The sequence below is a fragment of the Limanda limanda genome, chromosome 21 (genome assembly GCF_963576545.1).
Source record: "Limanda limanda chromosome 21, fLimLim1.1, whole genome shotgun sequence".
Taxonomy (NCBI): domain Eukaryota; kingdom Metazoa; phylum Chordata; class Actinopteri; order Pleuronectiformes; family Pleuronectidae; genus Limanda; species Limanda limanda.
The window spans coordinates 17,504,855-17,528,966 of NC_083656.1; the positions used below are offsets into that span (position 1 = coordinate 17,504,855).

Genomic DNA, 24,112 nt, shown 5'->3' on the forward strand with positions numbered 1-24,112 from the left:
TTTCAGCGCTGGCATTCAGACGATTATGCAAATTAGTATTAAAAGCAGAATTCAACAACACATGATATAACAGTGGAAGTTGTTGAACACCAACCTGTTGATGTTCAGGCCCAGTGGTGATAGGTTTGTCCGTAATCCAGCTGTTGCAGGTGGGTTTTCAAGCAGTGGCGGATCCAGCATTTGTCTATATCACGGGCCATAAAGGGGCCACGGTTTACAAAAGCTGCTTTCAGAATTACACTGAACTCCGTATTTTCTCAAGAGGACGTGCACCTGTGAACGCAAATGTCCGAGTGAGAGGCTCTGAAGTTTCTGCAGAGTTTATCCTCCTGGCATCCGAGTATAGAGGTCCGTAGAAATCCAGGAGAAGTAGATGTGTGTACACAGCGGGGGATCCCCCCACTGGATTTACCACAAGCGAGGGTGGAGTAGGGTTTGATGATGCTTCTAATGCGCAACAGATGCAAAAATAAAAAAAATATCTACGGGTGAAAAAGCAGCGTCGTAAACAACACAAATGAAGATCTCAAGAGTTTGTGGTGATAAGAGCTGACACCGATGTATTGTGTGCTGTCAAGAAAATCTTGTGATCTATGCAGAGTTACTACCTCACTTCCTGTCTCTGTGTGAGTTGACAGTTGATGCTCTGGAGCAGAAAGGCATTATGGGAGTCGTAGGACCCTTGACAATCCTAATGATTGACACTAAGAATATATGATGCCACTTTATTCTGTGGTTTCTAAAATGCCATGTATGTGAATGATTTGTTAATATTGGTCATTGATTTATCAGTAGTTGCTGATTGATAAACTCATTGAATAACAGTAAATACACAATTACAGATGAGTATGACGAGATTAACCCCGCAAGCTGCGTTTAAAAGTCCCTTCATCACATCTGTGGACAAAAATGTCCACTACTTAAAACTGCTATAAAACACAACATATATATGTTAATATTAGTTTTCCCTTTCTATGACTGAATTCCAGTATTTTCCATGTACTAGAGCAAACTACTGACAATTACTTTAGAGGGGTTAACACAGCCTGGCATATAAAGCCACTATTGAGCAACAACCTTTAATATTCTTTTGTGGCATGTATCATTTTGAAGGTATATTCAAGTGATTTGATTTTCCCAGCCCTACATTAAAACCAGACTTCAGACAGACCGAGTCTCGAGTATGGGCCATTCAAAGTGAAATGATGGCACCAAACGCCGATGAGATCATACAGGTTCCTTTTTAAGCAAGGTTACAAAAAACCTTCTGGTGGATTACCAAGAAACTTGGTGGAAGGATGCTGTATGGATCAGGGAAGAACACATTACATTTTGTTGAGGGTCCAGATCAGTGGGCAGATCCAGGATTTGTTTTCTTCACTTTCTTAAACATTGCAAGATAAACATAAGCTACTTCTCTTTAAATAATTAAACTGTATAAATTATATATATATATATATATATAACCTGTATAACTATTATCAGACACTGAGAATATTACACCTATTATCATTACTACTTACTGCCACTTTGGTTCAGCATTAGTTAATTGCCCCACACTTTACATTCATAGTCAATCTTATTGTAAACAATTTTGTTTAGACTTGACTGATTGTTTATATACATGTTTTTTTATTATGTGACAAATGAAAACACAACCCCACTAAATTCCAAGTGTGAAAAACAGTGCGACGCAGTTGAGTCCATAAAAGTGGACCCTGTGTTTTTGGTTAATGTGTAAAATAAAGTAAAACTACACAACAGTCACTCAAACCAAAGGGTGCAAAAATATTTATTGCTAATAAACCTGTAGTCAGTTGGTGTATATTTGCTTTATATTTACAATAATAGAGTACAGAGGAATGGGAATGTGAAAGAAAAAAAACCTCCCAACCATTTAAATAAATACAATGGGACTGCCACTGAACAAGTCTACAAACAGAAACCAACTCCAACAACTCCTATACAGCTGGATGATTGCGGTGAGAGAAAAAAAAAAAAAACTCTAAATAAATTTCATATATATATTTAAATTATAGTTAGTGAATCCCGTCGTACACATTCAGCCGTCCCCTTTAAAACAGACATCTCAGATTGACCCAAGGAGAACAGAGAACGTGTCTGATGTCACTTTAATATCAAGCTTTGATGAAGCAACATAATTATGGAGTGATGGAGCGTTAACGTGCGCGCCTGAACGCCGGACTCATTCCTATGCTTTCGCTATGCAAGTAATACTCACTCGTCAGTATGTGGTTTCGTTTCAGCCATTAAACATCACAGTTACGCCTTTGGCTAGCAACAGTCTAGGGAGTTAAAACAGTAGCTTACACAGTCATAGTTTTAGTGTACGCAAGACAAATGCTCAATTAAAAACAGTATTTACAGTAAGACATGGCAGCAAAAATAACAAACAATACAAAAGTCACAGTTAACTGAAGTGCATGGAATGCAAACTCTAGACATGAAATTCAAACTTCATACCATGTTTTTTTTTAATAATATATGATCTGTGTTTGTGACCAGTGTGTAGTGTTACTAAATAAGAAATTACAGAGCTAAAATATAGTGGGCTGCTAAACATGCACCAAGGTGGGTGGACATGATGCATCAGAACTCCTTTGTGTCTTTGTTTTCAAACAGGTGAAGTCTCTGCTCAGCTGTTAGCCCTTCCTTTAGACTCTGCGGGGGGGAAGAGGGGAGGAGCACAGGTCAGTGTTAATCAGGATCAACCAGAGCTTTCTTCTCTGGACAGATGTGTTGCTCTGAGCAGGAAGTGTCAGTGTAAACCTGTTGTCACCCGAAAAACTCCAAAATTGTTTTGTGGACTCAAACACTTCACCAACCCTCCATCGACACAGTGGTGTGTAGATGAGTGACTTTTCAATTTTGGGTGGATCATCCCTTTAAGATTATTAGATGAGTCAAACATGTCACTCAACACACGTATTTATATCGCGCTTTTCTAGTCTTGATGACAACTCAGAGCGCTTTACAGTACAGTTTTTTGCAATTCACATACTTACGCACATCATGGCAGCACTTTTTCTATGAGGGGGTTTTGGGTTTCAGTATTTTGCCCAAGGACATTTCGGCCTAGGATAGAACCACAGACCTTCTGGTATAGAATGACCGCTCTGTCCCCTCTGCCACAGCTTCCACTTTCTTTTGAGATTGCCTTTCACATATGGACAACGCAGCAAGAGATTTTCTGCTCAGACATGGCTATCTGACAGTGTGTGAGTGGTGTATGACAGATGAACTGAGTTTTTTTTATTTTATTTTATGAATTGAAGAAAGTATAAAAACTTGCGTTTTCAATCAGTTTGAATTAGTTATCTAAAAGTACATTTATTGACGTATTCAGTTACATATTTGACTCATCTGATCCATAGTGTGGCACCAAGGCTGTAGCGACTCATTCACAAAATACACCAGACACATTAGTATTTATTATTACCCAGTGATAGGTCACTCACTGTAGTGAAGTGGTGACTCAGTTCTACACTGCTCAAAACAATTAAGGGAACACTTAATCATCACAGTATAACACCAAGTCAGTTAGACTTCAGGGACATCAATCCGTCCGTTTAGGAAGCACAAGTGAATGTGAATCAGTTTCCCTTGTTTTGGTGCAAATGAAAGTGATAATCGAGAGAAAAAAGAGATACAAGGAGACCGGCCGCTACACAAGGAGAGCTGGACAGGGCCGTAGAAGGGCATCAACCCAGCAGCAGGACCGGTACCTGCTCCTTTGTGCGAGGAGGAACAGAAGGAGCACTGCCAGAGTCCTACAAAATGACCTCCAGCAGGCTACAGGTGTGCATGTTTCTGTCAGAAACAGACTCCATGAGGGGGGGATGAGGGCCCGACGTCCTCTGGTGGGACCTGTGCTCACAGCCCAGCACCTACTGGCATTCGTCAGAGAACACCAGAATTGGCACATTTTCAGTTGCTGTGGTGAAATTCACACAAGTTAGATCGGCCTGTGATTTTAATATTTTACTTTGGTTTTCAGTTTGGTTTTGAATCCAGCCCTCAATGGGTTATACAACATGATGTGTTCCGTTAACCCTTTTGAGCAGTGTATTAAGAGCTTTAGGAGGACAGGAGGAGGGGCTCAAACCACCAGTGGGTGTGCGTCTAGTTGGGTTTACCTAGGGGAGAAGGGGAGGGAAGCCTACACGTCCTCAGCAGCCCTGTCTGTCCTAGGGAGTGTCCTGACTCACAGACTGAGGACAGAAGGATGTGTTAGACTACCATGACATTAATTCAGCGTCATAAACCCAAGACTGGTACTTTGATGGAGTCACAAAATGGATAGATAAAATGCAGCCCAGCAGGAACACAGTGGGCTTGTGACGCTGCATGCAGTTTTGCAAAAAGACCTCAAGATGGCAGCAAGTCACTAAAAGCTGATTCTCTGTCTTTGTTTGGTGGGAACGCTCGAATGCCTCAACAGGATGGCTCTGTCTGCTGTGAAATGACACAATGGGTGATACAGTCCTGTGGATATCCTGGATTAATTAATCAATATTACACTTGACCAGAAACCCACCTTCGATCTCAGGGTGCGTTCTGAGCGCTTGGCTGCAGCAGCTGCCATCTTGAGGATGTCGGGGTTGCTTTTGGATTTCAAGATATCTAGAAGGGAAATCATGACAGAGTAAAATAAGGAAATAGAGACAGGATCTAGTCCCGAGGGGTAGCGAAGGCTATTTTAGTTGACACACAGGTCGTTACACAACCACCACTTGTGTGAATGGATTAGTTTGTAACCGTAGGTGATGTTAAGTGTCATGTAGAGAAACGCTTTCACCATGTGTCTGACTTAACAATTATAATGTTTGGAGGTGGCCAAACAGTTTACAGGTAACAATGTCTACAGTCCAACTTTGATTGGACAAAAATTACTTTTTTGCTTTTTTCCCTACTTTAAGAAAGCTAGAGTCCACACATTTGAATAAAAGAGAAAAAAAGCTTAACAATACTTTAATCTTAAAAGGCCCAGTGTGTAAGATTTAGGTGAAAGGGATTAATTGACAGAAATTAGATTTTTTTCAAATGGTTTTAACAAGTGTGTTTCATCTAATTATACAAATCATTGTTTTATTTACCTTAGAATGAGCCCTTTATATTGAAATACTATATATTTACATCAGGGGGGGTTCTCTCTATGGAGGCCGCCATGTTTCTTTTAGAACCCCCAAACTGGACAAACTAAACACCCTTTGGGTTTTTATGAAAACTGAAGGTTACCAAAGGCTCTCTTTCATTTTTTTAAGGGGAGGATGAGGTGTTCAGCTGCAACTTCACCATTTTATGTCACTAAATTCTACACACTGCAACTTTAACACATTTGAAGTTTAAATATGTTGCAGAGCAAAATCAACTTAAGTGAACATAAAAATACACTCTTAACGTAATTATTTTTTCTTTCTCAATATTATGATTTTATATGCATAAATAATTTAAGTATGTCCATATTTACAGGTTGTGGGTGCTGGTAAAGTTCTCTTAGGGTCTTTATGAAGGAGAAGCAGCCTTATATCAACACCTTTATGCTCTCCTCACTCGTCATATTCTCTCTACAGCTTCATGTCAACAGCCATGGACCACTGTTTCTTCAAGAAGGCTGTTGTTAGTCTGTCACCTCATGTCAATGCATTTCCTCATTATTTCTGTCAAAGTGAGATCATGTTTGATTTTGATTCCCAGTTGAATTAGTCACCTTAACATCTTGTGAACTCAGTCAACAGGAAGCTGCCTCCAGTCAAATCCCTTTTTCTTTGACATTTGTGTGAATGAACCTTGGCGACTGAGGTTACATCCGGGTCATGTGCAAGGAACCTGACGAATCAGCAATGGCTACATCACGAAAAGACCCAATCAGCAAGCGATTGTGAGTGTCTACGTCATCGTTTCCAAACATCTCACTTTTTCCCTGTCCAGGTTAAAACGCAGCCCCGGAGTTTTCCAAATAAAACATGGCCAGCAGCATTTACAAACTTCTCCGCTTTAGCAGCTCTAAAACTCTGGAGTAGTGTGGACGCCAGGTGTATCCGCAGGAGGGTAGATGATTGATTCAAATGAAAATGTAGTAGTATGGATGTAGCCCAATGGAGCAGAACAGGGGGGCATTGGATGATGGCAATGTTGAAATCTAAGTTTCAATAAGCAGTTTTGAGTGTGAACTGAATGTGCCTCTAGCATGAAAGGCTCAGTGTGAAGGAGCAGTTAGTGCTCTGTACCGTATCCCCCTCGCTCCATCTCCTCCAGCGACGGCTCCCCAAGAGCATCGTGGGCCAGCTGCAGCTGGTCTCTGAGCCGCCCCAGATCCCGCTCCCCTTTGGCCTTGACGATGCTCAGCTCTGTGTAGATGTCCTTGTACTTATCTGTTGCATATTTCTTGTCCTGAAAACACATTGTTTGGCGGTTAAGATAAAAGGGCACTCGAGTCGACTCTCAGCTAGGAATTCCCCATGTCCCTGAAACAGAACTAATAAAAAAAAAGAAACGCGTACTCTTTGGGCAGATTGGAGTTCGTCCTTTAAGGAATTGATTTCCTGCTTCAGGTACTGGACCTCAGACTCCTTCACCCTCAGCATCACCTGGAAAACAAGAACATGAAAGATGATGTTGAAAGTAATAAACTCTTACTTCCTGGGATTAAGATTTTGTAAGAATTTGCCAGAGGAGAATGAGCTGCTGTTTGAAGCCTAAGACTGATAACAGGTGTGTTTTTATGACCGTTTATTTTTATTGCGTTAAGTGGTATCGTCTATTGAACCTTACTTCTAACTCATAGAGCTCTTTCCCCTGTATCGTGGTATGCGTGTCTCCGACTCCGTCCTCAGATGCCATGGAGCGCATCTTTGTGATCTCTGCTGCCAGACGGTTGTTCAGCTCCTACAAAAGCCACAAGATAACAAGATTAGAGCGGGTGAAGTGTTTTCATACTCTCTGTATCACATAAAAAGCCGTGGTAATAAGAATAAGAGGTATAGCTTATACAGGGTTCATACACATTTTGACCAATGGATTTCCATGACTTTTCCATGACTTTTCAATAACTTTAAACCAAATTTCCATGACCGAACATTTTGTGAAATCTCGGTGTATACGCGAAAAAGTGACAAAATCTAGTATACAAACTAACAATGAGAATTCCAAGGCATGCAGTATACCTTAAATGACACAAACCCAAAAATGCCTGCCTATATTTTGAGCGTATATCTTTAAAAGCATATGAATTATTTAAAACTCAGCGTAAATTAACTAGGGATGGGCATTCGATTAAATTGTCTTAAAATATGAATTTAACAAATTTCCATCACTTTTCCAAAACTTTTGGGAGATTATTTTTTCCATGACTTTTCCAGGCCTGGAAAAACACATTTTAAAATTCCATGACTTTTCCAGGTTTTCCATGACTGTACAAACCCTGCCTATAGAAGGAGGAATGTGTTGTGTCTATCAGTGAGCGTCATGATCGTGTGTTACAGTGTGTGTCTGCACCTGGTTGTGTGCGTTGAGCTCCTGGTTCTCCCTCTGACACTGCCTAAGGGCCTGCCTCTCGGCCTCCAGCGCCTGGGCCAAGTGGGCGTTTTCCAGACACTTCTGGGAGTACTGCTCCGACAGCACCTCGATCTCTCGATGGTACGAACACAGCTCCTCCCTGAAGCACAACACAAAACCACACGGGGATTAAAAAACACCACTAGTGAGAGTCCAGGAGAAGGCAGCCAGCAAATGCAGCAACGTGTTCAGTTGCTTTGGTGAAATGCTAGATCTTCACTTTACATTAAAACCTGCAGCCAGATTAAAGTTTGTTTTGGTTTAATAAGGATCAAGACTGGAGCTGTGTCAGTAAAACTGTGTCTCCTTTGCTACTGCAGACTTACACCACCAGGGGTTCTTTGTCTTCTCTATTCATACGGACACAGCTTTAGGATAAGAAAGAAAACTCTGACAATCCCTGGCATTGGTAATTTAGAAAAAAAACCTTCCATTTTACTCAGATCTTCTGTCATTTTACTTTGCTCTCCAATAAAAACATTTTTGGCTGAATGAAAGTGTATTTGTTCAACACACAAATGACAATATTCAATATATTCATTCACAAATTTATGTGAATTCTGTCATTTACAATAGATTGTACCAATCATCAGCAATTTTAACATAGTAATAACAATTTGATCAAATTTGTTAATGGTAATTCATTTTGAGACTTTTTGCCTCCTTTGTAAGATCCAACTGCTGAATTCAGGTTTCTTCAGACAAACGTTGTCCTGCAGTGCCTTGATAAGTAAAGAATGGCTTCACAGTAAATGTGGCAGTTAAGAAAACGTACTCATGCTGTCTGGCCATCTCGTCCATGTCTGCGTTCTCTGCGTTGTTGTTGGCCTTGCGAGCCCTGTCCAGCTCCTTCTCCAGCTCTGAACGGTGGGCGTTCTTCATTGCTTCAATTGCTATGACAGACACAAAGACATTTAATAACTAGAGCGCAACATGCATATTTTGATAGCGTTTCTAACAGGCAACAGAGGCAAAAATGAATAAAAACTAAAAGAACACAAATATCTCAGGATGAAAATGCATTGGCAACGGAGATGTCAAAAGAACTTTTTCTGCAGTGTTTACCCGAGATGGTGGCTGCCGTCTCCTCTGCCAGCAGCCTCTCTTTCTCCTCATGCAGATTCTCCAGCTCTCTCTGGTGTTTCCTCTGCAGCTCATCTATAACCTTCTGATGGGACTCCTCCATGGCAGTGAAGCCCCTCTCACAGGTGGCCTGTGACAAAGGAGAACAGGGTGCAACTGTTAAGTTTAGGGCTCATCTGGATACGGACCGAAAGGTTCTCCTGACTCATATGAGCTGGGCAGGAGAAAAGAAACCCTGGGTCCTACAGTATAAGCCAGAGCAGATCATCCAGTTATCTCCAGCAAATAACTTGCAAGCCACAGCCTGTTAGCCACGAGCAAGTAGAGCCTGTGTGAGCACAAAAGGGTTAAGAGCTAGGACATGATACACAATACAGTAAAGGAATGAAGTGACAATGAGAGGAGAGTGTTCTAACAGCCGCCATTTACTATTCTCAACCCAACATTCAAACTTGAAATGATCACATCCATCTTCCAAACTGTTGAAATGACAATCTGCATATCATAATTATTTGGCCTTTTTGAGATCAGCTTGTCAAACTAGCACCTCTAAGCGATGTGCGGGATAGGACAGAGAAATATTACATTACACTGCTAATATAACTATACTGCAAGTTTCCACAATAGGGGATTTCAATGGCCTTTGCTCTAGCCCAACCCAAAAGCTGACCCTGCTTCCGTTCTCTATTCACTGCCTCTAATCTGAGGACTCAGTCGAGGGCTGTGCCCCCTCCTCTCTCTCAGCCAAACAGAGGAAATGGAGGTCCAGTGTGTTTTCACAGGGATAAAACCCCCTGAGAGCTCAGACCCAGGAAACTACTGTGAGACGGTGAAACGTCTCCCCCACAGAGCAAATGTAAACTTCCTGCTCTGACATCAGACCAAGCAGCAGCTTTAATTAGAGCCATGTCAGGCTATGCCTGTGTGTAAATACAGTATACCCTAAGTCATGGAAGGGACATATACCCATTGTCTGAGTATCTCAATATCCAACACACTTTTAAATACATCAACACAAGTAAATCTTGCTTTTCAAACGTAAGTCAGAACGTCACCCATGTGGTTCATCATAGCAAACTGAAAACTGACAGTTAGCCTCAGTTGCTTTGCATCTATTATTTGTATCATTATAATTTCTTCTACAATATTTGTTAGATTCTGCTGGTTTAAAAAGTTAGATTTAAGACCACATGAATAAAATATAAAACCAGAATTACCAACACCATTACTGAAGTTAAGGTGAAATAGAACAGAATAACCATAAAAATACTAAGGTATCTCAAATACTACAGGTAGAAACATGATGTATTCAGTCTTTCCCTCGGAAAGTTGTTCCATCCCTGTATACAACACGTTTAAAAAAGTTTTAATAAACCACGTAAGTTAGAATATTCTGTATTTCTCACATCAAATCCCATGAAAAGACTCAAGAAAGTCGGAAACAGACAGTCTATTCAATTTAAGATCAAATATTTCCCCATATACTGTAACCTTTGTTGTGTCCAGCCATGCAGATAGTTTCAGTTAGATTTTCATAGGACTTGAGAAACCTGGCATGGATACGTTTCATTTGTCGTACAGAGACCATTACAATTCTACATTTGGAGAATGGTGTGTTGCTGTTGAAGGTTTCAGACAACATCACTGAGAACAGTTTTTTCTTCTTTGTCTTTTACCATGGACTATATATCAAAATGTTATGGTTCAGGATGCAAACTCCATAGCTTACAGCATTATTGCTGAGCTTTGATAAATAAATGATGTACTGGATCTGTCGAGTTTTTATGAAATACCATAATTATATGCTTTGACAACACGGGCAGAATTCCCTTCATCTCCAAACCAATACAACAAAAAATGAAACTATCTGCAGGGCCAAAAACCAGTGAGAAAACATGTGGTATCAAAATAGTAGTTTGATAAAACACTCGGGGAGAAGGTATCCTTGCTAGCCTTTTCTAGAGCTTTCAACCACATATTCCTGCTTTGAACAGCAAATTAAGTTATTGGATACGAACCCAAGGACTGTATAACTACTCATTGTGTAACCAACGTTCCATATTTCGGTGACACAATCACAATTGAGACTACATCCATATTAACACGTTTTAAAAAGGCATCACTACTGCTACGTTACACCAAAAATGGAGATCTTTTCGAAACGATGATGCATTCACCCCCATTGCTTTGTGATTGGTTCCTCTTCATTGTCAGTCCGAGAAAATTATTTTCTCAACTTACTTTTCATCATTGTATCTAGTATGTTTTGTGACACTGGCACGCACAATACACCCTTTAAGGTGTGTTAGCATAGAAAAGGATTACTAATGCAAGGTTAAGCAATCTTTTATTTTATTTTATATGCTGTTTGAGAATCAAAAAGGTATCGAATGGGTGTAGCCTGAGCCAACAACTTTATTTGCTTCTGAAGACTTTGAGATGCAGTGGAGCTCTAGAAAAAGCTAACCAATTGAGCTAACATGACTTCTTCAAAGAATTGAAATGTTATGTCATCGACGGTTATTGGGAGAAACAGGGGATTTCATTTAATTTGTTAGTAAACAACAGCCAAAGGAAAAGAGATAAGACCCACACAAATTAATCTTACAGCCCAAATGATATCTGGTGATTTTGATTCTAAATATTTTAAAAGAACATGAGGGTCAACTCTTTGCCTTTAACACGTTAACAAGGCATAGCTGAATCAAAGGGTTAGATTAATAAGCAGACTTACTGAGGAACTCATTTCTAACATGGTAGCCTTCAATAATCAAATAAAACAAATGTTTGTTGGATTGTTTTCATACATCATATAATTTATCAGTTACTTATAATTCAGCGAGTGATGGCGATGAAGCTTCAACAAAATGGGTTCCTCGGTACACAACTACTGCAGCATCAATGATCACATCAACTTAAATGAGGTTAGTTTTCATGCAAGACAGGGGAAAAGTGGTTTACGGAACAAGAGCGACAGTGTTAGGAAGGTTAGGAAAAGGCAGTAGGGGACGGGGGGAAGAAGAGGGATCTGGGAATGCCACAAAGGGACACAAGGCATCACAGATGGAGGACGGCAAGGACAAGGAGCGCTTCCACCTTCAGTTTTTCCAGGTCTTTCTCGTATTTCAGCCGTTGAGTTGAAACGTCGCCCTGCTCTTTGCGTCGCTTCATCTCTTCCGTCATGACTGAAACTTGGGTCACCAGCTCTTGAATGCGCTGCTTCAGGGTTGGAGTTTGGGCCGAAGCGTGATCTGAGGCAGTACACCCATCTGTCGAGGTCCTCTCTGGGTTGACTGGACTCATCATGCTCCTCAGCTCTTCCATTTCCTGCCTCATCTTTTCAGCTTCCTCCTCATAGCCATCTTTGACTTCTCGAAGCTCCTTTCTATGACTTGCTATCATGTCTTGTAACTCAATGGTTTTATCCAATGAATCAATGGCCTCTCCTTCAATCTGAATCAAAGTTTGGGGCCCTGTAGTGGTTTTTAGACATGCCTCAGCTAGCCGACCCTGAAGATCGGTTAATTTGGACTGGAGATCTCTGACAACTTCTCTTAATTTGGGACAATTGGGGCAGTCTAAGCCACAAGTTTGAACTTCTGTCTGTTTATGCTTTAGCTCTTTCTCATGCTGGACGTTCAACCTAATGATCACATAAGACGTGCAGGCTTCTTTGAAAGCTTCAAGCAAATAGTCACAGGGCTGTTTCTGCTCATGACCAAAGCTTGATTGAGCCATGGACAGGAGCATGTCATCTTTATCAAGCTTTACCTTCGACGCAAGCTGCTTCAAACTGTTTGACTCCGCCTCCAATGTCTCAGTTAACTCTTGAAGAATCATTGCATTCCTTTCATTGTCAAACCAACTGTACATGGATTCAAAATCGGGCTTAGTCGCTACTTCACTGCAAACATTTGCTTCTGAACATATCCCTCTCGTCAAGATCATCAGCCTCTTCTGTGCCATCATCTGTTCTGCCACACTTCTCCCACCGCTGCAATAAGTTTCCTCTGGAAGTATTTCAGAGGTGCCCAACAGCTGACTCCAGAACTCTCCCTCCACTACCAACCTCACATCTTTTGGGCTCACATGGAATGGCTCTTCTTTCAAAGAACCAAATAAAGTGCTTTTTAAATCACTACGCATTCTCTCTACATTAACATCTACCTTTCCTAACATCTCTACAACTTGATTAATTGCCTCAGATCTCATCTCAACCTCTTCCACTACTTGCTTTATAAGTTCTTCATCATCGACCTGCTTTTTTCCTGCTGCAACACACTCGCCAACGGTCATTTCAGCTCTTCCTTTCTCAATTTCTAACTTCTCTTTTAGCATTCTTATTTCATTTTCTGCTTCTTCTAGTTTCTCTCCACTGACTTTCTGATATTCCTGGTTTAGTGCCATTAGTTCACTGTTCCTAGCGTCCAGTTCAATACAGCGCTGCTCTGTGGACTGCAGGTTTGCCTCCATTTCAAATAGCTTTGTTTGTGAGGCTTCCAGTAGCTCGTTGAGTTGCTCTTTTTCTGGCTGCAACTCCTCATCCTCATAATCTGTCGGGAAGCCAAGACCTTTCAATGTGGCATCTTTCAACTGCAGCTTCTTCTCGGTGTCTTTAAGGGTGCTGCCAAGCTCCTCCAACGTGACAAGAGCCTCATGGAGCCTCAAGGATTTCTCATTCAGCTCCCTCTCATAATACTCCCTGTCTATGGCGTTAGCTTGGTTTTCAGCCAGTTCAGCCTTTAATCTTTTCAACTCTTCCATTACTAGATGATGCTGTTTGCCGCCCTGCTGGCTGATCAGCTCAGCTTTCAGTCTGTCTATTTCTCTGTCGGCCTCAGTCAGTTGGTTTACTATTTCCTGACAGCTTTGTTTCAGAGCTCCATTTTCATTTGTTAAAAGTTCAACCCTCTGAGAGAGCATTCCGACTGTCATCTCATTTGTCTCTGAATGGTTTTCAATTGTTGATAGGGGGCCGTAGGGGCTTTGTAGACGTTCCAAATCTTGCTTCTGAACTTTCCCCACCAAATCCTCCATGGTAAGAAGACGGGCTTCATATTGACGGATGATTTCACCTGCCTTGGCTAAACTGTTTTTTATCGTTTCATTGTCCATCTCCTGTTGGTACTTCCATGTCTCCGAGAGCTTCTGAAGTTGATGTGTCTCTGTTGTGGCTTGATTATAAGTATAGGATTTCATCACTTTCCCAAGCTCTGTTAGAGTAAGCGATTTACCACTTATCAAGTCTTCTAGTTCTTGAATTGCCTCTGAGCTGGCCTGGAGCAAGATGCTAACAGTTTTTTGAACAGTTTCAGGGGGAGGGCTTTCCAGAATCGATGGATCAGAAAAGTAAGGTTCCGTGATGGGGAGGTGAGAAAGCGAGAGGCCAAGCTGTGCTTGCATATTGCGCTTTTTCAGTTCTTGCAGCTTCAGGAGCTCTTTGGTCTCCTGATACTTCTTTGTTAAACTCTGTGCTTGAGAACTAACCAGTTCGGGCCTCTTCGTCTGAGGCGTCACATCAGCCTCCAGACCCAAAGGGTGCTCCAGCTTGGAAAAGGGGACCAGACAGTTGGTTAACACAAAGCAGGGGAGACATAAAGCTTGCTAATCATTTTCAGCGTTATCTATCAATCATTTTGCTCGAATTTCTATTAAACAGTGATATTAAAATTAGCATTCCCACATGATGATCCCAAATTATGATACATGAACAGCGATTCAAAGGAAATTCAAAATCCCCTGAGTTTGAATGTGGAAATAAAAAGTAAAAGGAAAGAGGTTTAATGGCTGGGGTTAGTTAATCATAACAGAGCATGCACATTAAATGGTTAAAAGTTACTTAAAGTGGTAAGTAATGCAATATTAGTTTCAGCTGGAAGGTTTACTCAAGAATGGAAGGAATACCAGGTCCTACACACATTTCTGATGTTTTCTGGTCCAAACTCATGTTTTGTACCAGAGCAATTATTTTCTGAATGGAGATAGTGAATCGTATTATTCAACATAAGTCTAATATAGACTTATATATTTTTTAATGTTCTTTTTAATTCATTGCAAGCCACCTGATTGTTATGTCTACAAGAGGCAGCACAAAACAATGCACACACTGTATCCTAATAGTCACAGCAAAGTCTAATTTGAACTCAGTTGTAAACCAATTAAATCATCTAAAAAGTATTCACTCTGTCCCACTCTGACAAAAACAATCAATGCATCGACACACAAACACAACAATGTATTCAACATCATACCTTTGTGTCATTGTACAGCTACAAACAATACTTGTTAACAGAATAACATATGGATGATCTTCATAGCAGTTAATAGAAGATGGGAATCTGATGTCCATGCAAATAATTAGAAAACAAGCCGAGAGGTTATTATTCAGACATGTTGGGTCAAACATTTCAACAACTATTATGCAGAAACAATGACTCTAAAGAAAAATGTAAGGTGAAAGTAAATAACTACTTTAGTGAACTACTAGGATGAATCAGGCTACAATTTAATATAAGTAAGGAAGCAAATACAGAATTTGAAATATCTAAAATAGAGAACTTACAAATATTTTTTCCAATAAAAATGAAATATAAACCTGAAAACATAATACTAAATGTAAAATATAAAACTGACAATAGATGTATTCTATTTTTGTACTGATTTCATGAAAAGACATACATTAAAAGTGAAATCTTGACGTTTTTCATTTTATTTTCAAATCAGGGCTGGGTGATATGGCTACAAATTATAATAGGATGAAAGTTTTCTTTTCTTTTTGCAAATTTGAGGTTGATCAATAATGTCCTATACCTCCTCAATATGCTTGCATAATGCAAATATATTATTAATATTGTGATAATTATTGATATTTTTGCATCACCCATCTCTATTTCAAATTCACTTCCTCTTTTTCTCGTTTTCCTTTTAACATCAAGTTGCAGCCTTATTATTTCTACAAAGCTGATTTAAAAAATAACTAATTTGCAATTTTTTTCCATTTAGAGTCACACGATCCTCTGAAAGTCAAATCAGGACCGTTACACTGCCGTTGTTTGGTCCATAATCAATGCAATACCCAAGTAACTGCTGGCATGATTTCAGGTATCGTAACAGACCAACGACAAAGAGAGGAGATTAACTAGTAGAAGCCAATTTTGTATTAAGACCTTGATGCTTTTTCACATGCAATAAACTCATGCAAAGGCACATATCTGTAGCCACTTTGTTGTTTCAAGGTCAGTTTGATGTTTTCGTATCGTAAAATACAACATGCAGAGAATGTTACAAAATGAAGGGAAAAATACAGCTTGACTAAGTATAACACATGAAATCTGTTCCAGGACTTCCCTTCACAGCAGAGCCACATAAAGTCCAATGAAGCTGCATACTGGAGACACAGAGAGTCGTCACTCACCGGAGAGATGTAACCTGTGCGGACGTCCTGCTCTCGCTCCAGAGCTGTTCTCAGCTGCTGCTCCAACAACTGTTTGTGATTGTTGGAGTCGATGAGCTGCTGGTGACAGCTCTGCAAGTGTAACTTTAGGTCCTCGATCTGCAGAAGCAGGAGGCAACCTGTGATTAGCTAACAAGTTCTTCAAGGATGTGCTATTCAACTATGTTGACTCAGTAGTTTACAGCGGAAAGTTACATGACCAATTATACAAATCATTTAAGGAGACAATTGCACTGTACCACATGAGGAGAGAAATGTAGCAAAACAGGATAATTATTAGTTGGTGATTGATTAGTTAAAGATATCATGTGAAACTAATAAATTATACAACTGTTCTTTGATAAAACACATTAATAGTGATTTTAAAATGACATTTAGGATCAAATCTATATATAAACTCTACATTTATGTGCTGCACAGCACATGGCTAATAATGCAACCTAGTGTTTCAAACCGCCTTGGACCTTGCGGGGCCAATGTTTACGTAGAGTATATCTCTACATAATGAAATGATTCCAGTTTGCTTGTATTTACTCAGTTAATTTTAAACTGATGCAATAGATTAGGAAGAGGTTAAAAAAGGTAATATACCCCTTGCTTGTAATTCTCCAACAGCTGCTCCAACTCTGCCGTCTCTCTGGTTTGTGCTGTGGTGGGCAGGGCCACCCTTCTCTCGTCCCGTATGGGTGTCTTCTCCACCTGTTGCCAGTGTTGTTCTATCACCTCCTCCACCCTCTGCTGCCTCTCCAAAGACATGGGACCTAATGAAGCCGACTGTCCAACCCCATCTCCACTCTCATAGTCTGTCCTCCCTGCCTCTTTAGGGGATGTGGGCTCTGTCGATGAGCTGGTCACAGACTCATACCTTTTCCGCCTCTCCTCCCGCCTCCGGCTCCGCTCGAGCTCTCCCAAGTCTGCCTGAAGGCACTCAGCCTCTTGTGCCCTCTGCTGAGCCAGAGCCTGAGCGATAGGTCGGAATTCTGCCCAGTCGAAGGTCTTCGAGCGGCCTTCTCGTCGTCGCTCGCGCGCCCGGCTCTTTGTGATACCCGGAGCGGATTCTCTCTCTACAGAGGCCTCTGTTGAAGGGGAGTCCTTAGTGACGTCTGGTCTAACCAGACCTTCCAAAGCAGAGAAGGAGCCATGATCCTCAGTCGAGCTGGAATGCAGAGAAAAGAAAAAGGTAAGTTTCAGCCTCAAAGTGATGGACCCAAAAACCTGAAGGCCAGTTTCCACTTTGTCGCAAACAGCTGAGATTTGTGTATTGGTAGCTTGTAACTCTGAGGTGGGAAAGTCACTGTAATGTATATCAACACCAACATTTATTAACAGGGGATCTAAATGTAATATTTCATGTTGGCTTCATTACTTTATGACTTTAAACACAGAATGCAGAAGACTTACGGTCACTTCTTTAAATCAAAAGAATGATACCATGTTGTATTGGAAAAACTATACAGAATCCTTTTTCACATACCATTTTCATGCATCATTTATCATCATTCTGGCTGAAATGTGTGATACATTTGACATGAGTGTGCTGACCTGGCCACGTCAGGGGCAGTGGAGGGCCTGACGTTCTTCATGACCGCCTGGATCCAGTTCCTGCGTATACCTGCCGTCATGGCGGACAGAGTGTGCACTCCCTCCCGCGTCTAAACATATTAAAGCACCATGAATTATATATTGAATGACCATAACAAAAGACACAGCTCTATAATGCAACAAAAATAGAGAAGTACAGCGAACAGAGGCAAAAACACTAAACAGTTAAAATCGGGGTTATAATATTCAATGCTAATATAATTGCCTGAATAAACAAACATTCATAGTCGTACAAAGCATCTTACATGTATTTGGAAACCATAGTTGCGTTGAGCCTGGTACTCCGTTACATTGTAGCAAGTGGACAGGTCAATCTCCCCGTCCAGGTCAGCGGCCTGAGATGAGGAAAGATAAGACACGCCCAACATGAAACATTGATTTAGGCCTGATAGACACTTACGAACTGAATGATCAGATCACAAGTGGTTAGTTCTAAATTCAGTTTCCGAACCAAATGTCCATAGGACGCGAGTGACCACACGCGAGTGCCCAGTGTAAACTCATTGGGTCAAGACGTAATTTTGTCCTCCCAAACAGAAATTATGCATTTGTGTATTTGCATAAAGAGCTGGGAAGTGAGATCTGATTAGAAGTGGTCACAGGAGACACATTCAGAATTTTTATGCCAGGTATGAACAGATGAACTAAGTGCTGGCCAGTTGTGATCGGATCTCTCAGGATGCATTTAAATGCCAGGTCTGAACTAGGAAGAGTTTGCAATGATACTGAAATTAAAACTTATAAGCTCACCTCCTCTGCTATTGAATCCTTGTAGTATCTCAGGCTGTGATCCGTCAACACAAACCAGTATTTCTTCCACTACAATGTGGAGAAAAAAATAAGAGAAAATCTGAAGACAGAGTTCTGGACAGCATGTTAGAGAAGACATATCATATTAAACATCCTGTCTGTCGATAAAAACTACTCTTCGTGGCAGCAGAGTTGGCATGTCAATCACATCATACAAAGATCTACTTTAAAGCCTTCAGGCTCCACCCTCGTCTTTTAGGTCGATTGAAGAGATGGCTTCAAAGTCTGGCAACACATGTCACAGAAGGATACAGACATTCAGCGGGTGGACATTCAGATGCAGTTTGAACTCGCTTTTGACTACAACACTCAAGCCAGTTTTCTAAATATAAATGCCCGTGACATATGGTCATTTACGGCCCTGTGTCCGTCTTTCTGTTGTATGAAATTTTATATACCAGTTAAATGAAAATCGTAGGTTATGACTTGAGAAATTAGTACTTAATGGTACCTGGCCTTGCTCATCCAGCTTCACCATCCAACCTTTCTTGAAGTTCAGTAAATCCGGCTGAAAAAAGTAGGAAAGAATATTGAAATTATCTGTAATAGAATTGAAATGTGTACAAACGGTCAACATGCAAACAGGCAGTAAAATACACACCATGTGACTTTTTCATTAAAAAGTGCTGCAATGGATGACCAGCACTAACCTTAAAAAACAGCAACATAACACAGACTAAAACAATTCACCCATACAACAATTTATAAATGACTCTGACTGATGTGACTGTAAGAAGCAGAAACACATGCTGGGGGTAGAAGTTGACCCGACCCATGGATGAGACTAATTACAAGCTGTGGAAGAGAGATGGTCTAAATGTGAACCACTGGACAGGGGCAACTTCTGCCAGACTTTGCTGCTGTTCTGTGCTACTCCAGCTCCAATGCTCAATCACTGGTGTAGTCTGCTGTTATTCCACACAGTGGGAGAAACACTAAGGGCACAGTCACACATATGAGAACAGCAAACCTAAGGCCTGCTGCTCACTTCCAATCTGAGTGAGGGTGCGAGAAAAACAGTCGCTTCCTGTGTCAAAGCAAATCCAGCGTGGCTTTGCGTGGGGTTAGACCGTTGAACATTGACCCACAACATTTACCTGCATTCGCATATGTGTGACCGTGACCTAACACTCATGAATGTGAAAAATGGCCTGAGGAAGCAGTGGTAAGTTGTGACATTCACACACACGTATCAGGGCACTCATCGCACAAAAATGGGTGCACGCAGTGGGCACAATCTGCACACAAGGGGAGCAGAATAAGGTATATAACCTGGAGAGGAGGGGGCTGCACTGCCCCCTGCAGCATGGAGGTTTGGCCTACAACACCCACACCTTCGCACCACCACATCAAGGCCAAAGAATTGTTAGGGAAAAAGGCAGCTTACTACACACAACAACTTAACTACACACTGATGTCAGGTGTTTTCACACAATGTGAAATCAGATAACAGTCGTGAGTTTGGATAAATGCTAATTTTCAAAGGTCAAGGCTGGAGGTTTAAAATCACAAAAATATCTGGTTGGGTTGAAAAGGAAATCTTGTTTAGTGACTGACTGCTTCTCAAAATACTGATATTATGTGTGTAGGCCTGTCGCGATATGCAATAAATCAATTAATTGCGCGATAAATTAAAATGAGCGATAATTTTTTACGGATTTCCGTCAACTCCGCTCGCATAAGGCTAAAAATGAGATCGATGCAGATCGCTTATCGCAATAATTTCTGGGGCAATTAATCGCACAGAAAAATGTGTTATCGTGACAGGCCTATATGTGTGTATCATATTTCTCCACTTCCACCCCCCCACATCAAACTCTGGGAAAAGTTGTTTTCAAAAGCTGCCACGTAAACCCAGTGGCATACTGTCGGAGAATGTCCACACAGACCTTTCTCAATGTTTAATTCTCCTAACGCTGTTACCTAACTGATTCCAGTTTCCCAGCCCCAACAACAACCCAGCGACTTCGCTCCGCTCAGCTGAAGATCTGGCACTGAAGCTGACCCTGGATCCTACAGCTTAGCGGGAACAGGAGAGGCTTTGTCTAGAGGAGTACAGACTCACTGAAACACACCGGCCTTCTGAGGGAAATTTTGCCGATTGTGCGTTAGTTAATGTCAAACACAATCAGTACAAAATCCAAACTTAAACCTCGTCGTCTGCTGACTGAATTCCCCGCGCCTGAGCTCTGAGGACCAGTCTCTATCACTAAAGCCCCTCCAAAAGTGCAATAGTTTGTCAGTTGCACATCCCCCTTTTATTCAGGAGCATTCTGGGAAGAATCAAGCAGCTAGTTCTGCAGATTTAGACGCTTCCCCTCACTGTGAGAGAAATGATCAGTTAATTAAACATGGATTTTCTGTAATTTTTACCAGTAGAAAATTACAATGTTATCAATGGCATGTTGAACAGTCTGGTTATTTACACTTTTAGTTTTGAATGAAAACAACCTGACTGCTGTGGGATTTTTGACTGTTAGTGAGCCTTGACAAGCAATTTATTGGTTAAATTTTGTTGATAAAATGATTTGTCTCTCTGATAGTAACACATGTGTAGTAACTAACCCGAACCATAACCCTTACACAAGTGGGCAACTGCTTACTGACACTAATGTCTCAACCTAATGACACGAACACGCACTTCTGTAAACATCGATAGCTGATTCTGCGTTTTCTATAACACCTTATCAGATAACTTCTTTATAAATAGTAACTTGCCTGAAACAGCTTCCACGAGTCCTTTCATTTATAAACAAGATGCATTTCATCCTCTTCTACTAATACACACTCCCTGGTCTAAATAACTTGTCATTTACTCTTCAAAAATATTTGGATGACGTATGTTTTCATGCATCACAACTTGCCAGGGTTGCACCTAGAGAGGATGGTGTTTTACTAAAGAGATGAGATGAAACACTCACAGTCATGACTGACTCAGTGGTCCTTCGGTCCAGGGACTTGGCTCTCCTCAGAGGGGGCAGGGTGGAGGGGAAGTCGCGACCCTGCGGAAAATAAGTTTTTCTATGTTTATTTTACAGACATATAATGTGAATTAATCATGAAAAACATGAGAATATAAATGATGATATAGAAGATTAAAAGCATCATGGATATGTGACACAAACGCATGTTAATAAAGCAAGAGTCAACATTGAAAGACAAATATCACAAATCACCTGTAGGCTACAGCCATACTACATTTTTGTTTGAAAAATGGTGTTTTCAAACTAAAACTCTCTCTGCCCACACAAGCGTATTGGCTCCATATGAGTTTTGATCTGTGTCCAAACTAACTTGCTTGAAAAAGTATATCAAGTGACCACTAACATACACTGGGAATGCACAAGGCAGTGTAATCAGTGAGGGTGACATCATGATCGTAAAGACCTGATAAGCAAGCAGTTCTAAGTGTCTTCATCATTAGTTCCAAACATCTCAGTTTCTATGTTTGTGTGTGAGTGTGTGCGGAATGACGCACACAAGCTGTCTTGGCGTCTTAAACTGTACACGTAAGTGATATTTTCACAAGTCTGACAAAGATATAGGGCCAAGACAAAACAGCCCACATGTTTAACAGTGTCTGACTGTGACTGAGCGCATCAGTGTTGTTTGGTCTCTGTGTTTCCAAAGTCATTTTATCTGCGCACTGAGGGCCAGGGTGGGAAAGGGAAGCATAATCGCCAGGGGAATCCCACCACAGAATGGAAACTGGAAATGAATAAAGCACACGCGGCTGACCTCTGACCTACAAACAAAACAACGACAGGACAGCGAGAGGGAAAGTTTGAGGGAAGAGGGTGAAGGGGAAAGATGGAGGAGGAGTGGGGGGAAGTGCTCGGATAGAAGAATTAAAAAAAGGCAGAAGCCAGGCTGGCGGGTCCAGAGCTGAGTTCACATCTGCTCTGTCATGTGATGTTGTTTAAAAAAGACAGTTTACAAGTTTCGCCGTATCTATTGTAAACCATTGTCCAAGTGCACAAACACATTACCTCTCTGTGGAAGCGCCTGTGCTCACTTCGGCCCTGTCTCTCTCCGGTCCTCCCCAACTCTTCCACCTCCATTTTCTCTTGATTCTCCAGCTCCAAGGCCTCCAGCTTCTCAATAACGCCAGAGCGACTGCAAACCAAAACACATGCAGACAAAAAGAGTTAGGCAACATTGATTCAAATATTTTTTTTCCCAAGCAGGTGATTATCTGCTCACAACAAAGTGTTCATGTGAGGGGTGGCACAGCAGGCAGAGACAGGACAAAACATTTAATTACACTGTGGAGATCATGTGTTTTTGTTTACTGTACATCCATGCCGGGCCTGATTACCAAAAGCTCTCTAATCTCTTTTTTTCTAGCTTTATAACTTTTGCACATTACTTAAAAAAAGAGTTCCAATGGCAAACTTTTATTTTGAAGCAGCTTGTAGCTGCTTCTATGGTTGCCTGCAGCCTAGCTCAGTGCAAACACAGCCATGCCACTGAAAGACAATATATATTTAGTCATTGTAAATACCATGTCAATGCTACTGTATAAATAGCAAACAGCACGAGAATGTTAGCTGTAATCTAGGAATACATTTCAGGCAGGTCACCATGGAGGAATCAAAGCTTCGACTAACACGGCTTTGCTAGCTGAGCCAGATAAATGCCTAACAAGTCAAGGTGAAGATCGAAGAGACTTAAGGAGGCTAAGGACTACAGCCACCTGGTCCTAAATCTGAAAATCAAAGAGGTATCCTACATTAGGTCACTTGTGAAAAACTGCATCTGGAGAACTGAGGGAAAGCGGTAACAGCCTACGCTCCCTGGTGTTCATCTGCAACCTTCCTCAAACTGTGACACATCACGCTACCAACTCTGACACACTCCCACACAGGATCTTTGTTAAGTGAGGGAGGAATCTGCATTAGAGGGAGAAAGATGGTGAGAGTCAGTGGGAAATTATATTACTCTTTTGTCTAAATTCTGCCCTTATTTGGGGACTCTCCAACCAAAGCTGCTGTCCTTAAAAGGGAATGAGGGAGAGGGGATAAGGACAGTGTGAGGCCAAACATCCACCATATGACCTTAATGTGTTCCAGGCCTTATTCCAGGAAAGCTTTTGTATATTTGTTACAATAAAAAATCTAATGCAAGAGGGTTGCGTTAAACTGTCCTGATTTTAATCAAACTTAATAATATTTGTCAATCACGATTCCTGGCTAATAATAATAATAATACATTTATTTACACAGCACCTTTCATACATAAAATGCAGCTCAAAATGCTTTACAATAAAATCAAAAGACATGAAATAAGAGATCAATAAGAGTGTGTTAGCAATAACACAAAGACTTAGGAAAGAATTAAAAATAAATAAAAATGTAAGACTAAAAATAAAACAGATAGAATTAAATAAAGGCAAGATTGTAGAAATATGATCTTTGAGGACTGTGTCATAAATGGGACTCCAGCACTTATTCAGGAGGCTGATGTGACACTGCCATCACACGTATGTGGCAAGGTTCGTGTCTTAGAAGGAGCTTAAGTCCGAGGCACGTCTGCTCAAACCCCAGACTGGCTCAAGTGGTCCACTTGGGTAATGTGCTTAAGAGT

At 41.0% G+C, this 24,112-nt stretch overlaps 1 protein-coding gene across 3 annotated transcripts in view; it reads right to left on the reverse strand.

Moving 5' to 3' along the window:
• Positions 1 to 1,774: 1,774 nt before the first annotated feature.
• The window catches only part of mprip (myosin phosphatase Rho interacting protein), a 40,240-nt gene continuing 17,902 nt past the window's right edge, over positions 1,775 to 24,112 (reverse strand). Inside the window, exons 8-24 of one of the 3 annotated variants that reach the window (XR_009683280.1) lie at positions 22,516 to 22,642; positions 21,448 to 21,528; positions 18,978 to 19,034; positions 18,467 to 18,535; positions 17,962 to 18,051; positions 17,657 to 17,766; positions 16,706 to 17,270; positions 16,076 to 16,213; positions 8,644 to 8,791; positions 8,354 to 8,471; positions 7,519 to 7,678; positions 6,796 to 6,909; positions 6,525 to 6,611; positions 6,252 to 6,414; positions 4,559 to 4,644; positions 4,158 to 4,232; positions 2,629 to 2,682 (exon numbers count right to left, since the gene is read on the reverse strand). Coding sequence is in view for 2 of the 3 variants with exons in the window: in XM_061094630.1 (XP_060950613.1) it covers positions 2,611 to 2,682; positions 4,559 to 4,644; positions 6,252 to 6,414; positions 6,525 to 6,611; positions 6,796 to 6,909; positions 7,519 to 7,678; positions 8,354 to 8,471; positions 8,644 to 8,791; positions 16,076 to 16,213; positions 16,706 to 17,270; positions 17,657 to 17,766; positions 17,962 to 18,051; positions 18,467 to 18,535; positions 18,978 to 19,034; positions 21,448 to 21,528; positions 22,516 to 22,642 (2,185 nt within the window). In the remaining variant the exon portion in view is untranslated. Of the gene's footprint in view, positions 2,683 to 4,157; positions 4,233 to 4,558; positions 4,645 to 6,251; positions 6,415 to 6,524; positions 6,612 to 6,795; positions 6,910 to 7,518; positions 7,679 to 8,353; positions 8,472 to 8,643; positions 8,792 to 16,075; positions 16,214 to 16,705; positions 17,271 to 17,656; positions 17,767 to 17,961; positions 18,052 to 18,466; positions 18,536 to 18,977; positions 19,035 to 21,447; positions 21,529 to 22,515; positions 22,643 to 24,112 lie in introns of all 3 variants that reach the window. The other 2 variants (XM_061094630.1, XM_061094631.1) reach the window with 2 other exon arrangements.